General features: G+C 42.3%; 1 protein-coding gene across 7 annotated transcripts; it reads left to right on the top strand.

Moving 5' to 3' along the window:
- Positions 1-4,790: 4,790 nt before the first annotated feature.
- Positions 4,791-23,825, top strand: TMEM170A (transmembrane protein 170A). Of its 7 annotated transcripts, none has more exons than XM_077890849.1 (3): positions 4,791-5,088; positions 17,704-17,805; positions 20,374-23,825. In XM_077890849.1, the coding sequence occupies exons 1-3, from the start codon at positions 4,956-4,958 to the stop codon at positions 20,502-20,504; spliced, it is 366 nt and encodes a 121-aa protein (XP_077746975.1). In that variant the 5' UTR covers positions 4,791-4,955; the 3' UTR covers positions 20,505-23,825. The 7 variants fall into 7 exon arrangements, with proteins under 7 accessions (XP_077746975.1, XP_077746974.1, XP_077746979.1 ...); XM_077890848.1 differs by having other exon boundaries at positions 4,793-5,088; positions 17,704-17,874; XM_077890853.1 differs by lacking the exon at positions 4,791-5,088 and adding an exon at positions 5,266-5,929.
- Positions 23,826-24,198: the final 373 nt, after the last annotated feature.

Below are 24,198 nucleotides of genomic sequence, written 5' to 3'. Positions count from 1 at the left end.
AGGGGGAGACCAGTAACAGACCTTGCTCTTGTGGAGAATGCAGACCCCAAATAAACAGTCCCACAGACAAACACGCAAATGTAAATGTCAATCGTGCTCTAAGAAGAAACAATAAGAATGGGGAGAGGATGACCTACTGAATCTAGGCTCATGAGATAAGAGAAGCCCCTAAGACATGATCAAGTTTGTCTGTCTCTAGTAAAGATTCCTAGAAGTAGAACAACTGGATCAAAGACCATTAATGTCTTTAAATGTGAAACTGCCAAACTACTCTAAAAATGGAGTAACAACTCATACCCTCCAGAATGAGGTGAAGAAAGCTCTTCCCATCCCTCTTCTTCTAACCACCCCTACCTCACAAGTATCACCTGTACAGGTAAGCCAGTCATTTCATCCTTACTACTATTATTACGTGCTAAAAACAAATGAGCTTAACAAGCCATGAAAAGACATGGAGGAAATTGAAATGCCCATTATTAAGTGAAAGAAAAGTCAGTGGTTACATGCTGTACAATTCCAACTATATGACATTCTTGAAAATGCAAAATTAGGGCAGCCCAGGTGGCTAGGCGGTTTAGCACCGCCTTCTGCCCCAGGACTGATCCTGAACACCTGGGATCGAGTCCTGCGTTGGGCTCCCTGCGTGGAGCCTGCTTTTCCCTCTGCCTATGTCTCTGCCTCTCTCTCTCTCTCTGTGTTTCTCATGAATAAATAAATAAAATCTTTTTAAAAAGAAAAGAAAAGGCAAAACTAGGAAGACAGTAAAAAGGATTAGTGGTTGCTAGGGAATGGAGATGGGGAGGGGAAGGATTAATAGATGTAGTCAGGGTTTGGGAGGTAATGAAAATACTCTCTATGATACTATAATGATGGAAATGATGGGAATATGTTATTAGATATTTGTTCAAACCCATAGAATGTACAACTCCAAAAGCAAATTCCAAGGTACACTATGGACCTTGGGTGATTATGATGTGTGCATGTAGGTTTATCCTTGGTAACAAATGTACCCCTCTAGTGAGTGATATTGGTAATGGGAGAGGCCATGAATGTGTGAGGGCAGGAGGTGTATGGGACATCACTGTACCTTTCTCTCAATTATATTATAAACTTAAAACTGTTCTTAAAAAGTTAAATCTTTTTTAAAAACTGGAGCAAAAGTATTGGTAGCTTCAGGAGGATGTGAGAGTCTGCTGAAATGAGAGGATTTGGCCAGTTACATGGAGACTGTCCACTTCAGACTGGACTTTCAATTTTCCTGGGGTGGGCAGTTCTTCAGCCAATCAAGTATTTTCTCACTTGGGGTAAGACTGGAGAACCTGGTTGGCCCTATAGTTCTTTTTTTTTTTTTTTTTTAAGATTTTATTTATTTATTCATGAGAGACACACAGAGAGAGAGGCAGAGGCATAGATAGAGGGAGAGGCAGGCTCCCTACAGGGAGCCCGATGCAGGACTTGATCCTGGAACTCCGGGGTCATGCCCTGAGCCGAAGGGAGACGCTCAACCACTGAGCCACCCAGGAGTCCTGGCCTACAGTTCTGGTGCCCTTCTGATTCCAGTCTTCAAATCCTCCACATCTCCATTCATTTGTTCAACACACATTATGAATTAAGCACAAATCAGTGCAAAAGGAGGGAAGAATCACTGGGATTAGGGATGTATGTACATAGGGGTATGAGTTACAATTTTTAATCAGGTGATCAGGGTAGGTCTTATTAAAAAAAAAAAGTGATATTTGAGCAAAGTATTAAAGGAAGTGAGTCAGTTAATTAAGGAGTAGCTACCAGTAGAGTGTCCCAGAGGAGGAAAAAGGCAATACAAAAATCCTAAAGAGGGAAACAATTTGGTATATGGGAAGAACAGCAAGAGGCTGGTGGGTCTGGTGTGGTGGGCCAAAAGGAGAGTGCTAGATGACAAAGTAATAAGAGAGAGGAGGTCAGGGGTGCCTGGGTGTCTCAGTGGGTTAAGGGTCTACCTTATGCTCAGGTCATGATCTTGGGGTCCTGGGATGGAGCCCTAGGCTGGGTTCCCTGCTCAGCAGGGGGTCTGATTCTACCTCTCTGCCTCTGCCCTCCACTTGTGCTCTCTCTCCAATAAATAAATAAAATCGAGAGAGTGAGAGAGAGAGGAAGTCAGATCATGTAGGACTTTTTAGGCCTTGGTGAGGAGAGGACTTTGGCTTTTACTTGGAATTAGAGGGCATCCAAGGCCACTCTTGCTCTGTGGTACTCCTTTGTCAAACAAATATGCACATAATATTAAAAATGTGTGCAATATGTCAGACATTTTTTAAAATAATAGAATAAGTACTCAGTTAAATAAATATTTCATTATCTGGGACGCCTGGGTGGCTCAGGAGTTGAGTGTCTGCCTTTGGCTCAGGGCCAAAATCCCATAGTCCTGGAATCGAGTCCCACATCGGGCTTCCTGCATGGAACCTGCTTTTCCCTCTGCCTGTGTCTCTGCCTCTCTCTCTGTGTTTCTCATGAATAAATAAATAAAATCTTTAAAAAATAAATAAATATTTCACTATCATTTCACTGCTTATGTTAATATGAATTAGTGTATTGTTAGTTCTGCAAGTTTTTTTTTTTAACTGGATTTAAATTAATCACACTGTGGGGCCACCTAGCTGATCAAAATAGCATGGGACTCTTGATCTGGGGGTTGTGAGTTCAAGCCCCATATTGGGTGTAGAGATTACTTAACTAAAAAAATAAAACTTAAAAAGTTAATCTCCCTGTGGCCTTCTTCTGCAACTTAGATTTTCCTCACACCTTTATATTCATGAGATGCATCATGTTGGTTGCAAGTGTAAGTCATTTCTTAAAAAGATTATTTATTTATTTATGTAACAGAGAGAGAGACAGAGAGCAAGCACAAGCAGAAGGAGTGGCAGGCAAAGAGAGAGAGAGAAGCAGACCCCCTATAGAGCAGGGAGCTGGACACAGAGCTGGGATTCTGGGGTCATGACCTGAGGGGAATGTAGACTGAGCCACCCATGCACCCTGTCTTCTAAAAGTTTTATAATTCTGCATCTCACTATAAGTGAAATAAGTGAGGTTGTGGAGTTCTAAAAAGCAAGCAAACAAAAAAACTTAGTTGCTTCATAATTTTCTTGCAGTCTTGTGTTTTTCCTGGACTTCATATTGCCTTTCAGTTTTTTTTTCCCATTAAGAGAAAAAATAGATACCTTTTTCACCCTGCCATTAAAAATTTGAGCTTAACCATTTTTTCCATAGCTTGAAATCAATTCCACTATTTTTTCTGAGGATACTCTTCTTTCTGTTCTAATCTGCTTAGATGGCTGCTAGAATTTGTGCACAGAAGTTAGACTAAGTAAATCCATCATTTCTTGTATTGCACATCTTTCTCTTTCTTGATTATCACTTTCTAACTTAATTGGAGGACATACTCAGCTTTCTTAGAAAGCGTATATAAAATATATATATTCTGAGTCCTGCTAGTATAAAAAGTCTTTTTTTTTTTAAGGATTTTATTTATTTGACAGAAAGAGAACACAAAACAGGGGAAGCAGTAGAGGGAAAAGCAGGCTCCCCACTGAGCAGGGAGCTGAAGCTGGGTTTGATCCCAGGACAATGGGACCATCACCTGAGCCAAAGCAGATGCTTAACCAACTCAGCCACCCAGGCACTTAAATGTCTTTTTTTTAACCTCTAGATTCAGAATTTGACTGGGGATAGAATTGTAAATTCAGGGATCCCTGGGTGGCTCAGCAGTTCAGCACTTGCCTTCAGGCCAGGGCGTGATCCTGGGGTCCCTGGATTGAGGCTGGCACGTTGGGCTCCCTGCATGGGGCCCGCTTCTCCTTCTGCCTGTGTCTCTCTCATGAATAAATAAATAAAAATCTTAAAAAAAAGAATTGTAAATTCAAAATAATGTTTCCTAATGTGATACACAATTGATTGTTATATAATCCTAAAATAATTGGTTTCTTCCATTTCTCACACACTCTGGTGGTCTGGGAAATGTACCAAAGATAGCATTATTAAATATTTCATGGCTTTTATATGCCTATTGTTGCTGTTTTGTTTATTTATTTATTTATTTTTAAAGATTTTATTTATTTATTCATGAGAGACACAGAGAGAGAGGCAGAGACACAGGCAGAGGGAGAAGCAGGCTCCATGCATGGAGCCCGACGTGGTACTTGATCCCGGGTCTCCAGGATCACGCCCTGCGCCAAAGACAGGCGCCAAACCACTGAGCCACCCATGGATCCCCCTACTGTTGCTGTTTTAGATATGTTTCTTGGTTAATGCAAAATTGCAGTTGCGGTGTTGAGGCACCGGCGTTAGCTCTCAAAGTCTTCAAGAGGGAACTCTAATAAACAACTTGCTAATATTCTTGAATTAATATTACGTAAAATACTATGAATTTTGCACGCAATGCTTTTTATTTTATTTTATTTTATTTTTTTGCAATGCTTTTTAATTTAAAGTAAGCTAAGCTTTCAAAAAAATCACTTTCCCTCCAAATACTGAAGGTATTGCTGTATTGTCTTCCAGCCTCCTTCTCCAGGTTCTCATCGCCAGATCCATTTCAAATCTACGTGTCAGGTCTGGGGTCGGTATGCAATTCCCCCACTTTCTTATAGGTGGCGCTGCAGAGAAGGGCAGAGTAGAGCGCATCCTAATGGACAGGAGAGACTTGCCCAGTAGGGGGCGTAGCCCGCGGGTGCCGTGTCTCGGAGAGCCGCACGCAACGTCGGGGGCGGGAACAACCCTCGCCCCGCCCCCGGCCATCTGCGGCGCCCTGTGATTGGAGGGAGGGCCCCTCACTAGGTCGCGCCGTTGGGCCAGGAGGAAGAGGGCCCCATTCGAGGGTGACGCTGAGGCGGCGGAGGCGCGGAGCGCTCTAGTCCGTGAGTGCTAGCGAGCCTCGACAGCACCTCGGACGCTCTCCTCGGCTCTCTGCGGTGAATGGCGGCGGGATGGAGCACGAGGCGAGCGGCGGCAGCGGCGGGTCGGCCGGGCTCCTGCAGCAGATCCTCAGCCTGAAGCTCGTGCCGCGGGTGGGCAACGGGACCCTGTGCCCCAACTCCACTTCTCTCTGCTCCTTCCCAGGTACCGGCCCCGCCCCGTGCCGCGCTTGCGCAGTGCGCGCCTCGGCGCCGCCGCCGGCCCGCGAGGCGCCCCTTCCTCAGGGGGCGGGCGGGTGAGGGGGGCGCCCTGCGCCGGGGGGGTCCTACCGTCCGGGAAGCGGGTTCCCGCTCGCTCTGTGGAGAGGCGGCGGCGATGGCCCTTCGGCGGTCGCTTCCTCGCCGGCACCGCGGGCGGGTCACTGCGCCGCGGCGCTGGAGCCCGAGCGGAGCGAGCGGCCGCGAGGGCCCGGTCAGCGGAGGGAGCTCGGCCACCGCCCGGACTGATGTTGCTTTTGGAGGTTCCAGACGCCCCCGGGTCACACTGGGACCCGAAGGAGCCCCGGAGGCGGTCGCCCCTCCTTGTTTGGGCCCCTGTGGGGCGTGCCGGCCGCGCTGCTCCGTCTGCTCGGACGCCGAAGCGTCTGGCGGGCGGAGGGGCCGAGCGCAGCCTCCCTCTCCCTCGGCGTGTGGTCTCCCCGCAGGCTGTGTGCGGCCCGCTCGCACCTCCGTCCGGAGGCGCCCGCTCCGCCGGCTGCTCTTTCTAGGAATCCCTTTCCGAGACCTGTTGCCGAGTCCCCCGCTCGTGCGTTTGAGATCTTTGACACAGATTCCTCTTCCTTCTTCTTACGCCCACTGGAGCTTCTGCTGGGCCTGGTATAAGGGTTTTTCAAGATTGTAGTACGAGGTGGAAAGCTAGCGTGCTCAGAAAGCGAGGAGGAGGAGAAATTACTTGGGAAGGCTGATAAAGGCTTTGAGGGGAGGGCACAGTTCGATGTTGGACTTTAAAGGCAAGGAGACACGACAGTGGCGATGGAAGGGCGAGGGTGAGTTGTCCAGCAAAGCTGACTGGTATCTTGACTTAGTAAACAATTCGAGAACTGGGCCTGAGACCCGCAAAGGAGGGACGACTGGATTCCTGACTGCAGTCCTAAACAAGGCACCTGTGATTTCTCACCGCTGGGAAGCGACTGCCAGGCGCCATTGAGTGGACACCCGGGACTTACTGTGTATTACCTGCCTAGTGTTTTCCCGGACGACTGATGATAACCGTGTTGGGGCAGATGCAGATGTTAGTTTGGAACGATACCTAAAATGATAATCTGGTAACTTTGTTTCAAAACCTAAAATCACATTTGACAGTGACAACAGAAATGTAGGGCATTCTGGAGACACTGTCTAAAAAATGAAATGTTCATGCAGTCCGGAGGTACTGCTGGACCAGATTAGCCTGTTTTTGTTTTCTTATTTTCCCACCCAACTCTTACTTTGAAATTTCCAAACATACTGGAAAAGTGAAGTCCTAGTATAATGAAGAACCTATATTCTTTACTTAGACTCATTATTGATATTTTTATTGTTTTTGCATCTCTATGCATATATATGCATGTATTACGTATGTGTATGTATATGTATATACTTTTACCTTCTACAGAGCCATTTCAAAGGAAGAAACATTTTTGCTTTCTACAGAGCCATTTGAAAGGAAGTTATTAAGTGATGGTGCCTGACACCTAATACTTAAGCATGTTTTACAACAAGTCCACTTCCTGTCTTAGCGAAAAAATCCATATCAAACCCAAGAAATTTAACATTAATAAAATAATGGTGTCTAGGAGCACCTGGCTGACTCAATCCATAGAGCATGTGACTCTTAGGGTTGTGAGTTCAAGCCCCGTGTTGGTTGTGGAGCCTACTTAAAATTAAAAATAATAATAATAATGCTGTCTAATGTATAGGCCTTATTTAAATTTTCCAATTGTCTGAATAATGTCTTTTAGCTTTTTTATTAAAAAAAAAACCAACCAGATCTAATCAACTATTACACATTGCATTTAATTATTGTCTTTTTTAGTCTCCTTGAATCTAGACCAGTTACTCCATCTTTGTTTCTTGAGATTGATATTTTTGAAGTCTTTGTTAATTTCCTAGACAGTCCCATAATCTAAGTTTATCTGATTACTTTTTCATGGTTACATTCAAATAAACATTTTTGTTTAGAATACAAGGGCACTTGGGTGGCTCATTCTTTTAAGCCGGTGACTGTTGATTTTGACTCAGGGCATGGTCCTGGGATTGTGAGATGGAGCCTCCTGCTGGCTCCGTGCTCAGGAGTCTCCTTGAGATTCTCTCTTTCCCTTTCCTTGTAAAATAAGTCAATCTGAAAAGAATACTATCTATATAGGTGATGCCCATTTCCCACTGCATTACATCAGGAAACATTGAACATCAGGGAGTATCAGTAATGCTATTAATAATTGTTTGGTTAAGGTGGTGTTTATCAGATCTCCACAGAAAGGGTACCTTAAGCCTTTTGTGATAAGTCATATGCAAGGTTTTTTTGAAACGGAATATTCTCTTTAGTCTGTCTGGCTTTTGTTGCCAGAGATAAGTGGATTTGGGACAGTAGTTTTAACAGTATGTTATAGTAGCTATGACAATGAGAATTGTTTTGCTTTCAGAAATTATTCTGAAAATAAGAAACTGCCATATGTACATGATTTTATGGGTGCTTCAGTGGATGTATAATTTGGAGGTGTCGATCACTAGGAATTTTTCATTCAGGAAGTATGTATTTGGCCCAGTACACACTCTGGGCTGGGGGTATAAACATGCATGAGATAGAGCCCTTGACCTCAAGTTGATCTGAATGTGATGGGTAAACACATAGCCTCCCTGCTGTGTCTCATCTTCAACTGGACTAATAGATGTTCTGGGCACATGGAGTGTGATCCTTTTAGAGGCATCAAAGCCTGCTTACAGTGAGTTCCATTCATTGACCTGAATCTGGAATAGTTCCTATTTTGGCCTCACAGAAAAGGTTATTTGCACTTTATGCTAAGTCACTATGGTAAAATCACCGCTCTAGAATGCTCTGGTTTGTCACTATCAGGAAGCTTTGAATTGATTTTTTTTTTTTTTTTTTTTTTTACCTGCACTTGCAATTTAGCCATTTAGATTTCTGCCTAACCCTCCTTATTCCAAGTTGTTCAGATTTCTTTTGTTGTTGTCATCAGTTTTTGGCAAATCTGAATGCCAAGAAAGGCAGACCTTTTCTTTTAACAGGAATGGTATTAACTCTCTGAAGGTATGAATTTTGTTAATATGAACATTAAGTATGTGATGGTTAAACCTACTTGTGTTTTGGTTGTGCCATTGCTAGAGTCAAGAATGGGGGATCCCTGGGTGGCGCAGCGGTTTAGCGCCTGCCTTTGGCCCAGGGCGCGATCCTGGAGACCCGGGATCGAATCCCACGTCGGGCTCCTGGTGCATGGAACCTGCTTCTCCCTCTGCCTATGTCTCTGCCTCTCTCTCTCTCTCTGTGTGACTGTCATAAATAAATAAAAAATATTAAAAAAAAAAAGTTAGAGTCAAGAATGGGTCAGCAGTTTAAAAAACAAAAAAGAATGGGTCACAATTGGACCAATTATTTACTCATTCACTCAACTAATATTTACTCAGGTCTGTTGCCTGCCTTCTCTAGGTACCAAGTAAAAATGTAGGGAACAAAACAAAGGAGCTTTCATTCTGACGGGGATAGAAAGAAAATAAAATTAAAAGAATGGAAAGGAACAGTCAGTGGTGAGTGTAAGACGGTTGGGCCAATGAGTGGTGGGTCTTGTGTGTCAGGGGTGGAATGCTGTCTTAAGGTCACAGGGACACTATGATGATGCCATTGGAGCTGAAATCTGAAGTACAAGGGGGACAAGACACACAGCTATTGGGAGAAGAGCATTCTGAGCAAAGGCGCAGTAGGTTCAGAGCCCTGGAATAGGAGCTTGTTTAGGAAACATAAAGAAGGCTGTTGAGGAGAATGGAACAGTGTGGGCAGAGTGGGAAGGCGGAGGTGAGGTCAGATTCCGAAGGGTAGTAGGGCTTTGAGCAGAGGAGGGATGCTCTGATGGACTTTTTCTTTTAAGTGTACAATTCAGCAATTTTTAGCATCAACGGAGTTTGCAACCATCACCACAAGCAACTTTAGAATACTTTATCAACTTCATCCTCATTAGCACTGACTTTCTGGCTTTGTGTGGAGAATAGTTGGAAGGCCAGATCAGGGCAGACAAGATCTAGCCAAGCTAGGACCAAGAGACCCCTGGGGTGAGGCAGGCAAGATGGGCACGACCAGGGATGAGCAGGCAGTCCCTCAGTAGTGTCAGGAAAGAGGTGGCAACCCACAGTGGGTAGGTCATCACTGTTAGGAGTGGAAGGGTCTCTAGGAAAAACTCACTGCTTTCTTTTATTCTCACACTATTCTCGCATTCCCAGTATTCTGACAGCAGTTATATGGGTTTTCTGCACATCGAGCAGTTCTGTGACACTAGTTGGGTGTCCTGCAGCTCAGTTTAGTTTGTATGCTGTCTCCCTGGAGTTAGCACCAGATCCCACAGGTTAAGGGCTCAATTTCCCCACTTCACATGCCAGCCAAAAATCCAGATTGTCCTGTGTGCTTCTGACCAGCTGGCTCTCAGCCGGAGATTGCTATGACCCCCTTCCGTGGTTAAGTTCTAGAGCAGCTCGCACAATTCAGGAAAGCTGCTAGATCACCAGTTTAGGACACAGGATATTAAAGGATATAAATGAACATCAGATAAAGAGATATGTAGGGTGAGGTTCATAGGGGATTCTGAACAAAGGACCTTCTGTCCCTGTGCAGTTGGGAGACTGCCACCCTCCTGCACATAGGTGTATTCACTGAACCTGGAAGTTCTCTGAATCCCGTGCTTTTGGGATTTTATGGAGGCTTCATCGTGTACCCAGGATTGATTCTTAAATCTGCTTCCAGCCCTTCTCCCCTTTTTAGAGAATGGAGGGTGGGCCTGAAATTTCCATGCTTATAATACCTATTTTTTTCTGGTGACCACCTTGCAGCCCACGAAGAGTTCTGTCCTGAGAACAAAAGAAGTGTCTGGAAATTCCAAGGGATTTTAGGAGTTCTGTAACAGAAACCGTGGTCAAAGACTAAACATTAGAACAAAAGATTTTTCTAGTGCTACATTTTTTTTTTTTTAAAGATTTATTTTAGAGAGAAAGAGCATGTGTGCGTGTGGGGGGAAGGGCAGAGGAAGAATGGGGCTCAAACAGAATCCTCCTGAGCGTGGGGCCTAACATGGGGCTCAGTCTCACAAACCTGAGATCATGACCTAATGTTTAACTGGCTGAACTGCCCAGGTGCCCCCCAGCACCACTATTTTAAGGGTTTTAGGTTCCTGTGTCAGGAACTAGGGCAGAAAACTATATATATATTTCTTATTATTTTGCAAGAGAACAGATGGACCCCCTGGTAGGTAGGGGGTTCAGTAAGGGAGGGGTCTCACAGTGAGTGGCGTGGAGAGATGTAGGCTGGTGGGCAGTTAGTATCAAGGCAGTTCAGCATTGAGTTGAGGACCAGGTAGGACTATAGTTCCTGGGAGGACTGATGTGGTCTACTTAGAACCCTGGCTTCAGAGGAGCTGACTGTGTTCGTATGGTTGTTTGACCTGGAGCATAAAATAGAGTGGGACCAGCTAAAAGGATAGCTGAGTGCTGAGCCTCACCCTGCCCACTTGGCTTAGGCTTCTTCCACTGCTATTAATCGGGGCCAGGTTGGTCTTGAGGCCTTGCTTGGAAATTGGATGACTCTGCTGTGGAAGTAAGAGGGTCTGGGGAGCCAGCCATTGCTAACCCCCTTTGAGAATACAGAACTCACCTAGAAGAATCTGCAACCTATGTAGCTTATCTAACTGAAATGTCTTCCTGAAAAACAGATTCTTAAAGATAATAAGCCCCTTGTGGGCACATCTTGTGTCTTGTCTTATTTCATTGATGGGCCTGAATCCTATGCGTGGGCTCAGTAAATACTTGATTGTCAAATGAATTGACTCTTAGTGCTTGTATTAGTTTGCTGTTGCTCCTGTAACATCTTACCACAATTCAGTGGCTGAAAACAACACAGATTTATCATCTTAGAGTCCTGGAGGTCAGAAATCCCAAATGGGTCAGCAGTTCTGCTTTCCTTCTGAAGGCTCTTGGAAGAATTGGTTTCCATCCCTTGTCTAGCTGTGGGAAGTTGCCTATACTCCTTGGCTCACGGCCCCTCCCCTTGTCTTTAAAGCCAGCAGCAGAGCATCTTCAAATCTCTCTGACCCTTCTGCCTCCCTCCTGCAAGCATCCTTGTCATTACATTAGCCCTACCCAGAGAAGCAAGGCCACTCACTTGTTCCAGGACCCCTAATGTAATCACACTCGCAAACTGCCTTTGCCACCTATGCACAGGCTCTGGGGATGAGTGTGGACATCTTTGGAGCCCATTCTGTCACTAGTGCTTAATCTGATTTCCCCTTATAAATTTTTTTAAAGATTTTATTTCTTTATTCATGGGAGACACACAGAGGCAGAGACATAGGCAGAGGGAGAAGGAGGCTCCCTATGGGGAGCCTGATGCAGGACTCAATCCCAGGACCCCAGGTTCATGACCTGAGCTGCTCAACCACTGAGCCACCCAGGTGTCCCCTTATAATTTTTTTGTTACAGATAACTTATCTGCTTTATACTTCAACATAAAGGGGGAAGTGATGTGACTTTAACTGTCAGAGGAGGCAAAGCTGAAGATAATGCACTTGATTTGAAATAGTGAACAAAGAAACGCCGTAAGATATGTAGACACAGATTTTTGACAGCGTGTTGAACCAGAGAAATGAAAAGTACTATATGTTGATCAATAAATAGCTATTAAATAGCAAATTAAGGTACAGTAGGTTAAAGGAAAATCACTTAGTTTTCTTTTAAGTGTTTTATTGATCGAGGTTTGCCTTTGCTATTAAGAGTCCCGTAATAATCTCATCTATCTGAAAAGTGTTTTATAAACTATACTACTCATCTAACATAATAAAGCCTTTTTTTTCTATTTAATGTGACTTAAGTGACGCTATATAAAATGTGTAGGCACTGAGGTAGCTAATGGATGCAGTTCAAGGTTGTAGGAGGGTGCAGTGTGTGTCCCCTTCTCAGAAACTCAGGGAAGTGCTGACCTGCCATGCTCATCCTTGTTTACAAATAGGCCTTTCAGCTTATAGGAAACTGGAGATGTAGATGGTGGCCTAGCAATCCTCCTTGGGCAGATGCTGTTCTCCAGGGAGATTGGAAATAAGTGAGTGTTGGTGTCTTAGTCTGCTTAGGCTGCTGTAACAAAATGCCCTATGTTGAGTGGTTTAAATAACAGAAACTTATTATCTCAGTTCTGGATCCTGGAAGTCCAAGATCAGGGTGCCAGCATGGCCATGTTGTATTGAGTGCCCTCTATCTCGCTATGTCCTCGCATGGCAGGGAGAGAGAGAGGGAGACGACAGGGAAGAGAGAGAGAGAGAGATCTCTTTCTCTTCTTATAAGGCCTTATCCTATTGGACCCACTTTTTTTTTTTTTTAAGATTTTATTTATTTATTCATGAGAGATGACAGACAGAGAGAGAGAGAGGCAGAGACACAGGCAGAGGGAGAAGCAGGCTCCATGCAGGGAGTCCCATCTGGGACTGTATCCCGGGTCTCCAGGATCACACCCTGGGCTGAAGGCAGCAACCACTGAGCCACCCAGGCTGCCCATATCGGACCCACTTTTATGGAAGTTGTGAGTTGGTGTGTCTTAGTGGGTCTAGGCCTCCCCTCCCAGTTCACTGTCCTAATGGCTCAATGGCATCCAGTGTGAAGCCAGTCTCTAGCAGTGCCTTGAGTTGCTACGGAAAGCAGTTCTTACCTCTAAAACTTGGGGACCTCCAGCAGGACCTGAGAATGGAGTCAGGTCACTGGTGGGGTCTCAAGTCAGTTGTGGCAGCCAGCAACCAGTACGGCAACTGCTCTGAGTGCTCAGAGGCAGATTTGCATCCCTCTGTCCACCCTGGAACAGTGGTGTTCCTGGTGCCACCATAAGGTTTAGCAGACTAGGTGGTGGAATGGAGGTGAGTCTGTGAGTGATCTGAGTAGCTAGTAAGGGCTGTGGGATTGAAGATGGGGTTACTGCTCTGGAAGGGTACGGCATGGTGCTGTTCATGGCCTGGGGTCAAGCTGGCAGTAGGTGGTGATGGGGTGGGGGAGTGTGGGGCAGTGGGGGGGACGGTTAGGCTGGGAAGACCAGACAGCTCACTGAGCCAGAGTGCACATTGGCTGCCCAGCCAGGAGGGATCTGTGAGTACAAAAGCTCTGGCGGGTGCACATTTATTGGAGGGACAGTATCTGGATGCTAGACAGTGCAACCTCTGCGAGCTGCTGCCAAGAAGAGAGGGTGAGTCTCCTAAGTTGTGGAAGTGAGAGGAGCTCTGGCCTGAGACAGGAACGGAAGCTGCATTAGTATAGGTCTGTTTCCAAGGAGAACGGGGCTCAAACCCTGAGAATTGAGAACCCTGCCTACAATTTCTGATCAACACTATTGACTGGAAAGGTGTCTTTTTTTCTTTGGCAGAGGGACAGTAGTTAATTAGTATATGTATATATATTTTTTAAACGTATTAGTTTCTTACATTATGCATATTTAATTTTTAAGCTTGGGACCTTACCTATTTGAATCACTCTATGCTCCATGTTGCATCATCTAACTTGGTTTAGCAGAATTTCCCAAACCATCAAAAAGAACCAGTTTCAACAGTATTATTAAATTATTCTGAAAATCTATCTTGTTCAGCAAAAAAAAAAAAAAAGTTTCACAAATGGTTTGAAACTTTTTATAGCTAGCTAAGAGCTTTTTACCAGAGTGCCAAAACACCCTCATTTTTTTTTAAAGATTTTATGTATTTATTTGAGAGAGCAGGGTGAAAGGGGCAGAAAGAGAGGGACAAACAGGCTCCCTGCTGAGCTGAGCAGAGAGCCCTACATGGGGTTTGATCCCAGGACCCTGAGATCGTGACCTGAGCTGAAGGCAGATGCTTAACCGACTGAGCCACCCAAGTGCCCATAGTCGTTTGTTATTTTTATTTATTTTTATTTTTTATTTAAAAATTTTTAAAAAAGATTTTATTTATTTATTCATGAGAGACACACAGAGCAAGAGAGAGAGGAACAGACACAGGCAGAGGGAGAAGCAGGCTCCATGCAGGGAGCCTGGCGTGGAACTCGATCCCGGGTCTCCAGGATCACACCCTGGGCTGAAGGTGGCACTAAACCACTGAGCCATTTGGGCTGCCCCGTTTGTTATTTTTTATTTATTTATTTATTTTTAGTTATTTATGATAGTCACACAGAGAGAGAGAGAGGGAGGCAGAGACACAGGCAGAGGGAGAAGCAGGCTCCATGCACCGGGAGCCCGACGTGGGACTCGATCCCGGGTCTCCAGGATCGCGCCCTGGGCCAAAGGCAGGTGCCAAACCGCTGCGCCACCCAGGGATCCCCATTTGTTATTTTTAATAAGCCTTGAGCCCTAGATGGGGCATGCCTGATACTTTCACTTGGAGCCTTTCATCCAAACTTGGACAAGGTGTCCTAATTTAGGTATGTGTAGAATATGTTTTTTTTTTTTAAGGTTTATTTATTTATTCATAAGAAACAGAGAAGGGCAGAGACACAGGCAGAGGGAGAAGCAGGCTCCCTGCAACGAGCCTGATGTGGGGCTCTATCCCAGGACCCTGGGATCATGCCCTGAGCTGAAGGGTTCAACAACCACTGAGCCCCCCAGGTGCCGCAGAATATGGTATTAATTGAAACTTTGTGAGTCAGAATGAACACTGAGAATTCAAACAGTCATCAATGACAATGCTGTCAGTGGTGGCTTGAAGGGATTTGGCCTCCACTCTTAATCTCCCACCCCCAACAATTCAGAAATAATCTGGAAAGAAAGCATGCACAGCAGTAATCCTTACAACTGCTTCGAGTACAGCTTCAGATACAACTTTGAGAAAAGCCTGTGATCCTCCCCTTCCTGCTCTTCACCATCCCCAGGCCCAGTGGTGCTCCTGATTGTCTCTGTAATTGTTCATTCTGATCAGATCAGCCTTCCTGAACTGCTCTTTTAGAAACAAAGGCTCTTTTTTTCTTTTTCTAGTGTTTTTTATAGTAATTTTGTAAAAGCCAATAAGCAGCTAGAAAAGCTTTTTTTAAAAAATGAAAGTAGGGGCTCCTGGGTGGCTCAGTCAGTTAAGCAGTCCGCACTTGATCTTGGCTCAGGTCTTGATTGCAGGGCCATGAGTTCAAGCCCTGCATTGGACTTCTCACAATTAAAAAAGAGAAAAAACAGTCAAAGTAAAAGAAAGGTTATCAGTACTCCCCCAACCTATCCCACTCCCCAGAAATAACACTTTTCTGTTGCTTGCTGTACAGTACGAGACAGCATAGAGAATGAGAGCATGGCCTCGGGTGTCAGGCTCCAACCGGGCTCCAACTAGACTCCAACAGGGCTCTGCCTCCTGCTGGCAGTGTGGGCTCACCAGCAGTATATAGACTCCAGGAAGTTCCTTTCCCCCCTCTGCCTCTGTTTCCTCATCTAGGAACCAGGGATATTCGGGATCTGTGCCTCATAAATTTGTGACAGGATTGCTTGTGTTAAGATTTGTAAAGCACTTAGAAGAGGGCCTGCTCATGTGTAAATATTTATTAAATGCACCTATGTCCAGACTCTTCTCTGGAGTACATAGAATTATTTACAGACACATGTTTGTTTGTTTCTTTTGTTTTGTTTTTACAAAAACAGGATCTTTTTCTATATACTATTCTGCAGCTTGCTTTTTTTTTTTTTTTTTTACTTCCCACTGTGTCTTGGGCATCTTATCCCTTCAGTATATAAATATCTATCCCATATTTTCATGTGATTGTGTAGTGTTACATTATGTGGGTGCACCAAAATGTATTTGACAGGTCCTACATTGACGTGCAAGCAGTTGATGTCTAGCCTTTGCCATGAGAGATCGTGCTGCTTGGAACACCTCGTACCTCTGCCCTCACCTGCAGGTGTATCCCTACAGGTGGTATTCCTGGAAGTAAAGTCACTGTGGCAAAGGGCATGCACACTGGAATTTTTTGGATGTACACTCCTAAATTACCCTTCAGTAAGGTTTTCTGGTCTGTATTCTGTAAGGTGGGGCCTTTGACATAATGTCCTGATGACTCTTTACTGCTTAGAACCTTTAATGGTGCTTCTAGGGCTCTCACATTGAAGTCTTTAGTCTGGCCTTCAAAACCCACTATAACATGACCTCATCTGTCTCTGTAGCTTTTTTTTTAAAGTAGGCTCCATGGGAATCCCTGGGTGGCTCAGTGGTTTAGCCTACCTTCAGCCCAGGGTGTGATCCCAGAGTCCTGGGATCGAGTCCCGCATCGGGCTCCCTTCATGGAGCCTGCTTCTCCTTCTGCCTGTGTCTCTGCCTCCCTCTCTCCTCCATGTCTTTCATGAATAAATAAATAAAATCGTAAAAAAAAAAATAAAGTAGGCTCCATGCCTAATGTGGGTCTTGAACTCACAATTCTGAGATCAAAAGTCATATGCTCTACTGACTGAACCAGTCAGGCACCCCCATCTTTGTTTTAACTGCTTTTAATTTTATAGACCCTCTGGTTCAGTCAGACCAGTGGTTTTTAATCGGGGTGATTTTTGACCCCCATCCCCACCCCAGGACATTTGGCAAAGTCTGGAAATATATTTGATTGTTGCAACTGGGGAGAGGGTGCTACTGACATATAGCAGAGGGTAGAGGCCAGGGGTGCTGCTCCATATCCCGCAATGCGCGGGACTGCACCCCCCCCATAAAGGGTTAACTGGTCTGGATGACCGTAGTGCTGAGTTAGGCTGTTTACTGATCTATGAAATTGCCTGTTACTTACCTGCTTCCAAAGCAAGGATGGATAACAGATTTTATCTGACGTGGCACCTTCATTGTATCCATGTGGGCACCAAAGGGCTATTTTGAGAATTCTAAAGCTTTGCCTGGGCTCAGTGGGGGAAATTGCTATGTGTGCTGTTTTCCAGATTGCAAAGTTATGACGGCAGGATGGTTGTTATCTCCTCCTTTTTTCTGTTTTCCGAGGGGACTCACACATTGGTTATCAAATATTTTAACATTGCCTGAATTGCAGTCATCTTAAAAGTTAATTAGACATTCCCCATAGGAACTGGCTCCTCCATCACTATATGCCATTTGTCTCTAAGCCAGACACTCCTATTTTCTGGTGTTTATTTCATATCTTAAGGAACTTTGCTATTCTAAGAGGCAGTGGACTGATAGTTACTGCTTTGTCTTGAAAATGATTGTTGAATGAGTAAAATCGTATACATTTTTCATTTTAAAAGACTAAAATGATTAGCCACTTTAGAGGTTGACCCACTTACTCTGGAAACGGCCATATACTAAATATTTCGGGCTCTGTTTCAGCTCTGCTCTTGTAGCTTGAAAGTGGCCATAGGCAAGACTTAAATGAATGGGCACAACTGTGTTACAGTAAGAATTTATGCACAAAACAAGCTGGTGGCGTGTGAGCCGTAGTTTGCTGATCCCTCTGGAACCATCAATATTTGAATGTTTGACTGATGAACCTACACTGCACCTGGATGGCTTTGAAAATGAAATAAGCGGGTATGATGACTAGCCCCTGGTAATCAGTGTGCTAGGAAGGTCGGTGGCTTACAACCTTTCTTTGCTTTCCCTTGTAGAGATGTGGTATGGTGTGTTCCTGTGGGCACTGGTGTCCTCTCTCTTCTTCCATGTCCCTGCTGGATTACTGGCCCTCTTCACCCTCAGACATCACAAATATGGTAGGTTCATGTCTGTAAGCATCCTGTTGATGGGCATCGTGGGACCAATTACTGCTGGAATCTTGACAAGTATGTTAGACATTAAAATACCAGTCAAAACGTTTCATATGACTAGTTACTTAATTTCTGGATCCATTTTAGAAACATGTCTCAGTAAAATGAAAAAAAAAAAAGTGGCTTTTAACCACGGGCCCTTTTTTTAGTGTCTTGTTTTTTTTCTTACCTTTAATCCCACCTCTGCCCATTATTTGGCTAACATCTTTGATTTCCTAAGTTATATTGTCTCGTATCTTTCATGTAAGCCAGATGAGGTTTTGTGAGATAGGTTACTAGTAAGAGAAGCTGTTTATGTTTTTGGAAGCTACTGCTTCTTTCTTGTCCGCTATCTATCAATTAACTGGTGGCATGCCAAGATTTTTGATGAGTTTCTTCTCATTCAAGTGGTCACTTGAGGGATGGAAGACTAATTCCAATGACAAGAATTCTTGTTTAGACAAGTACCTGATTTGTCTTCTAGTGTTTTTCCAAAACCCCTCTCAGAACTTTCTGAATAAAAATTGATATAACAAATACATTATTTTTACTTCTTTTTTTAAAAAATCATTTGACTTTTAGTCATGTCACAAAGATGAGAATAAGTTTAAATCATTTTTAAGCTCAATTAAGTATAAATATCATATATAATTTAAAAATTTTAAGGAAGCAAAACTAAAAACACTCCATTATCACATCCCTTAGTGAAAGCCACAATTTGCATTTTGGTATATGCTTTCAGACGTTTTTCTTGGTATGTATGTAAACAAATATATGCTTAAAAAATAGAAACATAATGTTCCTCCTAATTTGTAATGTATGAATTTAAGTCTTGAGTTCTACAGAACTGTCCCTCTGTCTTTTCTTTGACTTGAGTTTTTTGGGGGGATAAAGTGGCCTCATTTCTATGTGTTCTGTAGGTGATGAAAAGTTTGTGGTAAAAAGAGGAAGAGGCCAGTTTTCTCCGGTCTGCATTAAGGTTTCCATAACTGGCTATATATAGTATTTTTAACTATATCACCTGCTGCTGCTCTTGAGAGACCTGCTCCAGTTTCCTTGTTGGACTCCTGGCTCCTAGGGCCTGTCTCAGATTTCTCATCAGTAAAATAAGAATAATACCATCCACCTCGGATGCTGTGTGATGATAAAAGGAAATGTTTAAAGAACTTAATATAATACCGAACACTTAGAAACTGTGCACTAAGCCTGTCCGTTCTATTTTTAAGACTCCAGTATGAATAGAGTCTCTTTCCCGTTTTGCTGCTCCCCATGGCCAGCTTTTCCCTTTCTTCCCTACCTCATCATCCAGACCCCACTTTAGGGCCTACTTCAAATTTCTCACACTTCTTTCTACCTAGCCCACTCTCTTTGGAGCTGAACTACGAAGGGTCTGTTGAAATGGGTTTGTTGCAGATGTATATGCCTAGCCACTGGAGACTGACTGTTCAAAGTCACAGGTGTTCCAGGCAACGATACAGATAATGGTTAATTTGCTCTCTTTCTTCAAATGTGTTAATATGCTTTCATATCCCAGGTATAAAATGTGTAGACGTTTGATTTGAGATGCTATATATTGTATTATTCAAAGTTTGGTTCATGCTTATACTTTCTGAGTCTCGGCTTGGTTCTGAACATTGATGAGAATAGGGATCATCCCTTATCAGACGTAGAGGTAAATAAATATTAGCGTGAATGAACACACTGACCAAAGAGCATCTGTTTGGAACAATTTTTGAGAGGAGGATCCTTTGGGAACTTTGGGTCTATTTTTTGTCCAGCTAATGAATTCTTGGCTTTCTCGGTACAATGCTGAGTCCCTATAGCAATTCAGATGGGTTTCTAGGGAGATTAAGATGTTTGTGTTTGGTTTATTCAGTTTCTTGGAAGTTGTGGTGACTAACATAATAAAAACAATGATATCTGGAACAGAAAGGATCCCCTTAGGAACTCTCCCCTCATACCATTAATAACAACTTCACAAGTGTAGAGCCATCCTCTCCTTTTCTCATCCTCTGCTCCCTCCTCTATCCACTTTGAGAGGGAAATTCTGAGTACAGTAGAGGGTGGATTGAGGATTCCCTGTGGCTTCTGAAATATTTCTTGCTTAGTCTCACATAGAAGCTTTGTTGGCATTCATTACCGGGATTTTTTTTAGGTACCTGTTAAATGCTAAGCATGGCAAAGAAGAGATATTTCTGAATTTGTAATTGGGTCGTGTGGAAATTGCTATATCTTTGTGCTTTTGGTTATGACTTCCAGATTATTTTATTCAGTGAATCTAGGAGTCTTAGTTTTAAGAACTCACTTTTCAACATCTAAAAGCACTAAGAGATTTGCAAATTGTATGGGGAATACTTAAAACCCTAGAGTAGGCAGCAAAAAAAGTATAAGGAAAAGAAAACATTTCTACAATATTTAAATTTTAATGTAAAACAATCCAGAACATTCTACGTACAATAGGATTTTAAGTGCTATATTTTCCTGATTATATTAACCTTGATTTTTTTTTTTAACACCTCTTGAATTTTTGAACAGGTGCTGCAATTGCTGGAGTGTACCGAGCAGCAGGAAAGGAAATGATACCATTTGAAGCCCTCACCTTGGGCACTGGACAGACGTTTTGTGTAGTGGTGGTCTCCTTTTTACGGGTTTTAGCTACTCTATAGTGGATAGCCTTATGTCATGATACTGAACCTAAGTTTTACGGAATCCTCAAAAAGAATACATTATGGAATGTAGTGTTTTCTTAATTCTTCAAATGGAAGAAACTTGGATGAAGAAGTATGTGAAAAATGACATCTCAGTTTGAAGCTCTTTCTTCAGTTTGAAGCTCCAGGAATTGAAGATCTTTCTGGACTCCAATTGTTCTCAACCAAAACAAATTGAGTTTCTTAGCGCTTTTTTTGTCCTTTTTTAAAGTTTAATTTAAGCAGTTTTACAGGTGCACCTTTACCCATGCTAGGTCAACAGTGTTTCTGGATTGACATCTTTCACACTGCAATTTACAATATTCTGTGAGAAAATGTAGTGTTGCATATTTCAGAGAAGCTATGAAAAATACTGGTTTCTTTCTGAGCAGAGTATACTGTACTATACTGTACTAAAATCTAACCTGATTAATCTTTGGCAGGCTCTTTTTTCACTACATCTGAATGACATTAAGTGCCAAGTAGGTTTTGGTTGAGTAGAGCTTTGAGAACAAATTTGGTAAAATGTAATAGGAAAAAAAATCCTACAACACAAGTAGTGGCTTCATTTGCACTGTTGAAAGAAAAAGATGATGTGACATTTTATGGATAACTATCTTGACCTCTGATTACTTAATATATTTTAAGAGATGTGAATTTGTTGTTTTGTATATTTTATCAGAATAAGCTAGCTAATTGAGACTTTCCCCCCCAGAATACCTGTATCCCTTTTCTCATCACTTTCATTCTATTGACTTTGTTTAGTTGAATTGAGAACATACCCTATTAAATAACTTGAGTTCAAAATTTTAAGCCAGGTTGGCTAGAATGCTCTTTGGACATTGAGGTACCAAAAAAAATTTTTTTTAAACATTCTGCTATAGTTTTTCTTAGTGACTTTGGTTGAAATTGTAGAAATGCAGCTTAAACTAGACTTAGTGGTTATTAATTTCCTGGTCTTACTGTGATTACCACTTTTACAGTATTGGTGTCACTCCCAGAAAGTGCCTAAAGTTTAATTTTCAGATATGCTTCCACATTTATATTTCCCTTTAAGAGAATGTATATCCTTACAGAGAATTAAACATCAAGTTTCTTAAACCCAATTTTAGCTATCTTAATTTTTCTTCTACTGCCTAACTTTCTTTTTCATTAAAAGGCCTGAAAACTGTGACCTTCAAAAGAGAAATGATTGCAAAAATTGTCTACCTTGATCCTTACCACCTCAACTGTGTTAAATGGAATACAGTCCTTGTTCTCTGGTTCAGAATAGTTTCTGATCATTAAATCTGATGTTTTTAAAGAAAAGTTTTCATTGTAACAGTGAGGCTAACAGCCCACAGGTCATGTACACACAAACACATCCGTTCCATTTAAAGCAACATGTGCTCCGGCTTCTGATTAAAAATAGCCAGAAGGACCAACTAACCAGGGAAAGTCAAAAGGGAAAGAGATCACAGAAAATTAATTGGACACTTTCTCTTTAACTAAGAAGCCATTAGACTACTTAGCAAAATTATAGTGACATATGCTCAGACCAGGTGGAAAGTTATAAGTAGGCTTGGAATGCCAGCAAATGTTTTTATAAATTCCCCAACAAGGAATGCTCTTCAGTGCTCAAAATCTTTCAAGCAAACTTTAAGTCTTTTTCTTAAAGTTTTTATTTTATAAGATCTTTATTTATTTGAAAGAGAGCGCATGCACATACATAAGGGGAGGGGCAGAGGGAGGAGCGGCAGAGACATGGGGCTGAATCCCAGGACCCTGAGATCAGGAACCTGAGCCAAAGGCAGACACTTAACCAACTGAGCCACCCAGATGCCCCAAGATTTTAGTTTTAAGTTCTCTCTGTGACCAGTGTGGGGCTTGAACTCACGATTCTAAGATCAAGCGTCGGATACTCCACTGGCTGAGCCAGCTAGGAGCCCCTAAGTCTCTAAATAAGACTCACCATTTTTCAGTTCAAGGAGCTGTGATTTTGCAAAGTAGCTCTTCACTTTAATACATTTGAGACATTCTTATCTTTTGTTATAGCAAATGATTACAATCATCTCCCTTGAAGTATGCCTCTTATTAGAATTCTCACCTAAAACATTCTTTTGGATAGAATTTTTCGAATTGAACATATAGACCTATGGTTGTTAGGCCTCTCCCCCTGAATACTAATTTTTGAACGTATTGATTGATGATTTAAATATTTGGTTATTAGAGCTAAGACACAAAAATTAATGCATTTTGAAAGATGTTTTTGTTTCCATCTGTTTCTTTGCTGTACTATGGTTATCCATTTTTTAAAAACTTCAAATATAAGATGTATCTTCAAATTATTGAGGATTTCATCCACTCCAATATATTAACATCCTCCTGTGAATAAATTTATATAGACCTTCATATGCATTGAGCTTTATAGCTTGAAATGTTTTTAAGGAGAAACTATTTGAATGATATAAAGAATCTCTAGTTTTCTTTGGGCTTTTTTTTTTTTTTTTATTAAATACACAATTATTTGTGGGTGGTCACTTAAGTGGAAAAATATTTGCATTTGTGTTGAACATTTTACTTTACCATATATAATTTTTAAGAATTTTTGCCAACAACTGGCTTTCTGTGCAACCACCCGTTCCCAGCTGGACATCTACTTTTCCTTTTTTTTTTTTTTTTTTTTTTTTAATGTTTTTTATGCAGGAGAGAAGGAGGCAGCTCTCAACCATTAAAGTTGCAGTCTTTAATATGGGGGTTTGGGATGAAGGCATTTCATGAAGACAAGTCCATATACAAATGTGTAATAAATATTCCAAGAAAAGAATGTCTCTTTGTGCTCTTAACTCATTTTTTAATTTTGCAGCAAAACATTGCTTCTTAGGAAATGTTTAAACCAGGGAGAAGTTGATGCAAATAACTAAACCATTCCTTATGTTTTTTTAAATCTTAAATTATATGTTAGCTTCTGATTTCAGTGTCCTTTCTGACTGCTCTGGTTTGAATTAAATTCTTAATACAACTGCAGTGCATACCAAGCTTGCCTAAGACACCATTTCCTGGAATGTGAAGCCTTGGTGCCATCAGCTATCCACACAAACGCAGAAAGTTTTGTGACCGTGTGTTTCTGTTTTGTGCACTGTTAGGCTGGTTGTGATGAAAATCAGCTTAACTTTTGTATGAGATTATTTCACTAACTGCCACAGTCAAAATGATCAAATCTTTGTACGATGGAAATTATTTAAATTTTATTTTTCTACTGACATTTCTAATTCTGGTAAAATGTTTATCAATAAAGAATTTCAATTCTGTTACCTGGAATGGTTCTTTCTTTTTTCAGTGGCCAATGAATTTAATCCTTTGCAGTAAAGTTGTCCGACTTAAATTTTTGAGTTTTTCAGTAACTGAATGCTTTACATATGTTTAACTGTATTTCTTTTATGTCCAACTTCTTACTAATTTTGGTAAAATTCTTGTTCAAGGAAGTGATTAAACTATGTCCATGTGTACTTCAGTCCTGTTAAATGCACTTTGTGGGCTGTCTCTACCATCAAGAAGCTTTTTGTTTGATTGCACACTGGGATGGCTGAAAGCTCACATAGTGTATGACAAAAATTATTCCAACAGTAGGCTCACATGAAGAGCAGCTCCAACGTTAGTTTGGCACTCTTGGTGACATCATAGAAGTCTTCCT

This window comes from Canis aureus, chromosome 3 (genome assembly GCF_053574225.1).
Source record: "Canis aureus isolate CA01 chromosome 3, VMU_Caureus_v.1.0, whole genome shotgun sequence".
NCBI classification, from domain to species: Eukaryota; Metazoa; Chordata; class Mammalia; order Carnivora; family Canidae; genus Canis; species Canis aureus.
The sequence above is the reverse complement of the archived record's forward strand: the minus strand, read 5'-3'. Positions and strand labels throughout refer to the sequence as shown.

What these genes read in the sequence shown, in the direction of transcription:
- TMEM170A (XM_077890848.1), top strand. Translation starts at nt 4,956, where the DNA reads ATGGAGCACGAGGCGAGCGGCGGCAGCGGCGGGTCGGCCGGGCTCCTG. An exon ending in TTCTCTCTGCTCCTTCCCAG is followed by an intron (nt 5,089 to 17,703) that starts GTACCGGCCCCG and finishes TTTCCCTTGTAG; the next exon opens with AGATGTGGTATGGTGTGTTC. An exon ending in TACTGCTGGAATCTTGACAA is followed by an intron (nt 17,875 to 20,373) that starts GTATGTTAGACA and finishes ATTTTTGAACAG; the next exon opens with GTGCTGCAATTGCTGGAGTG.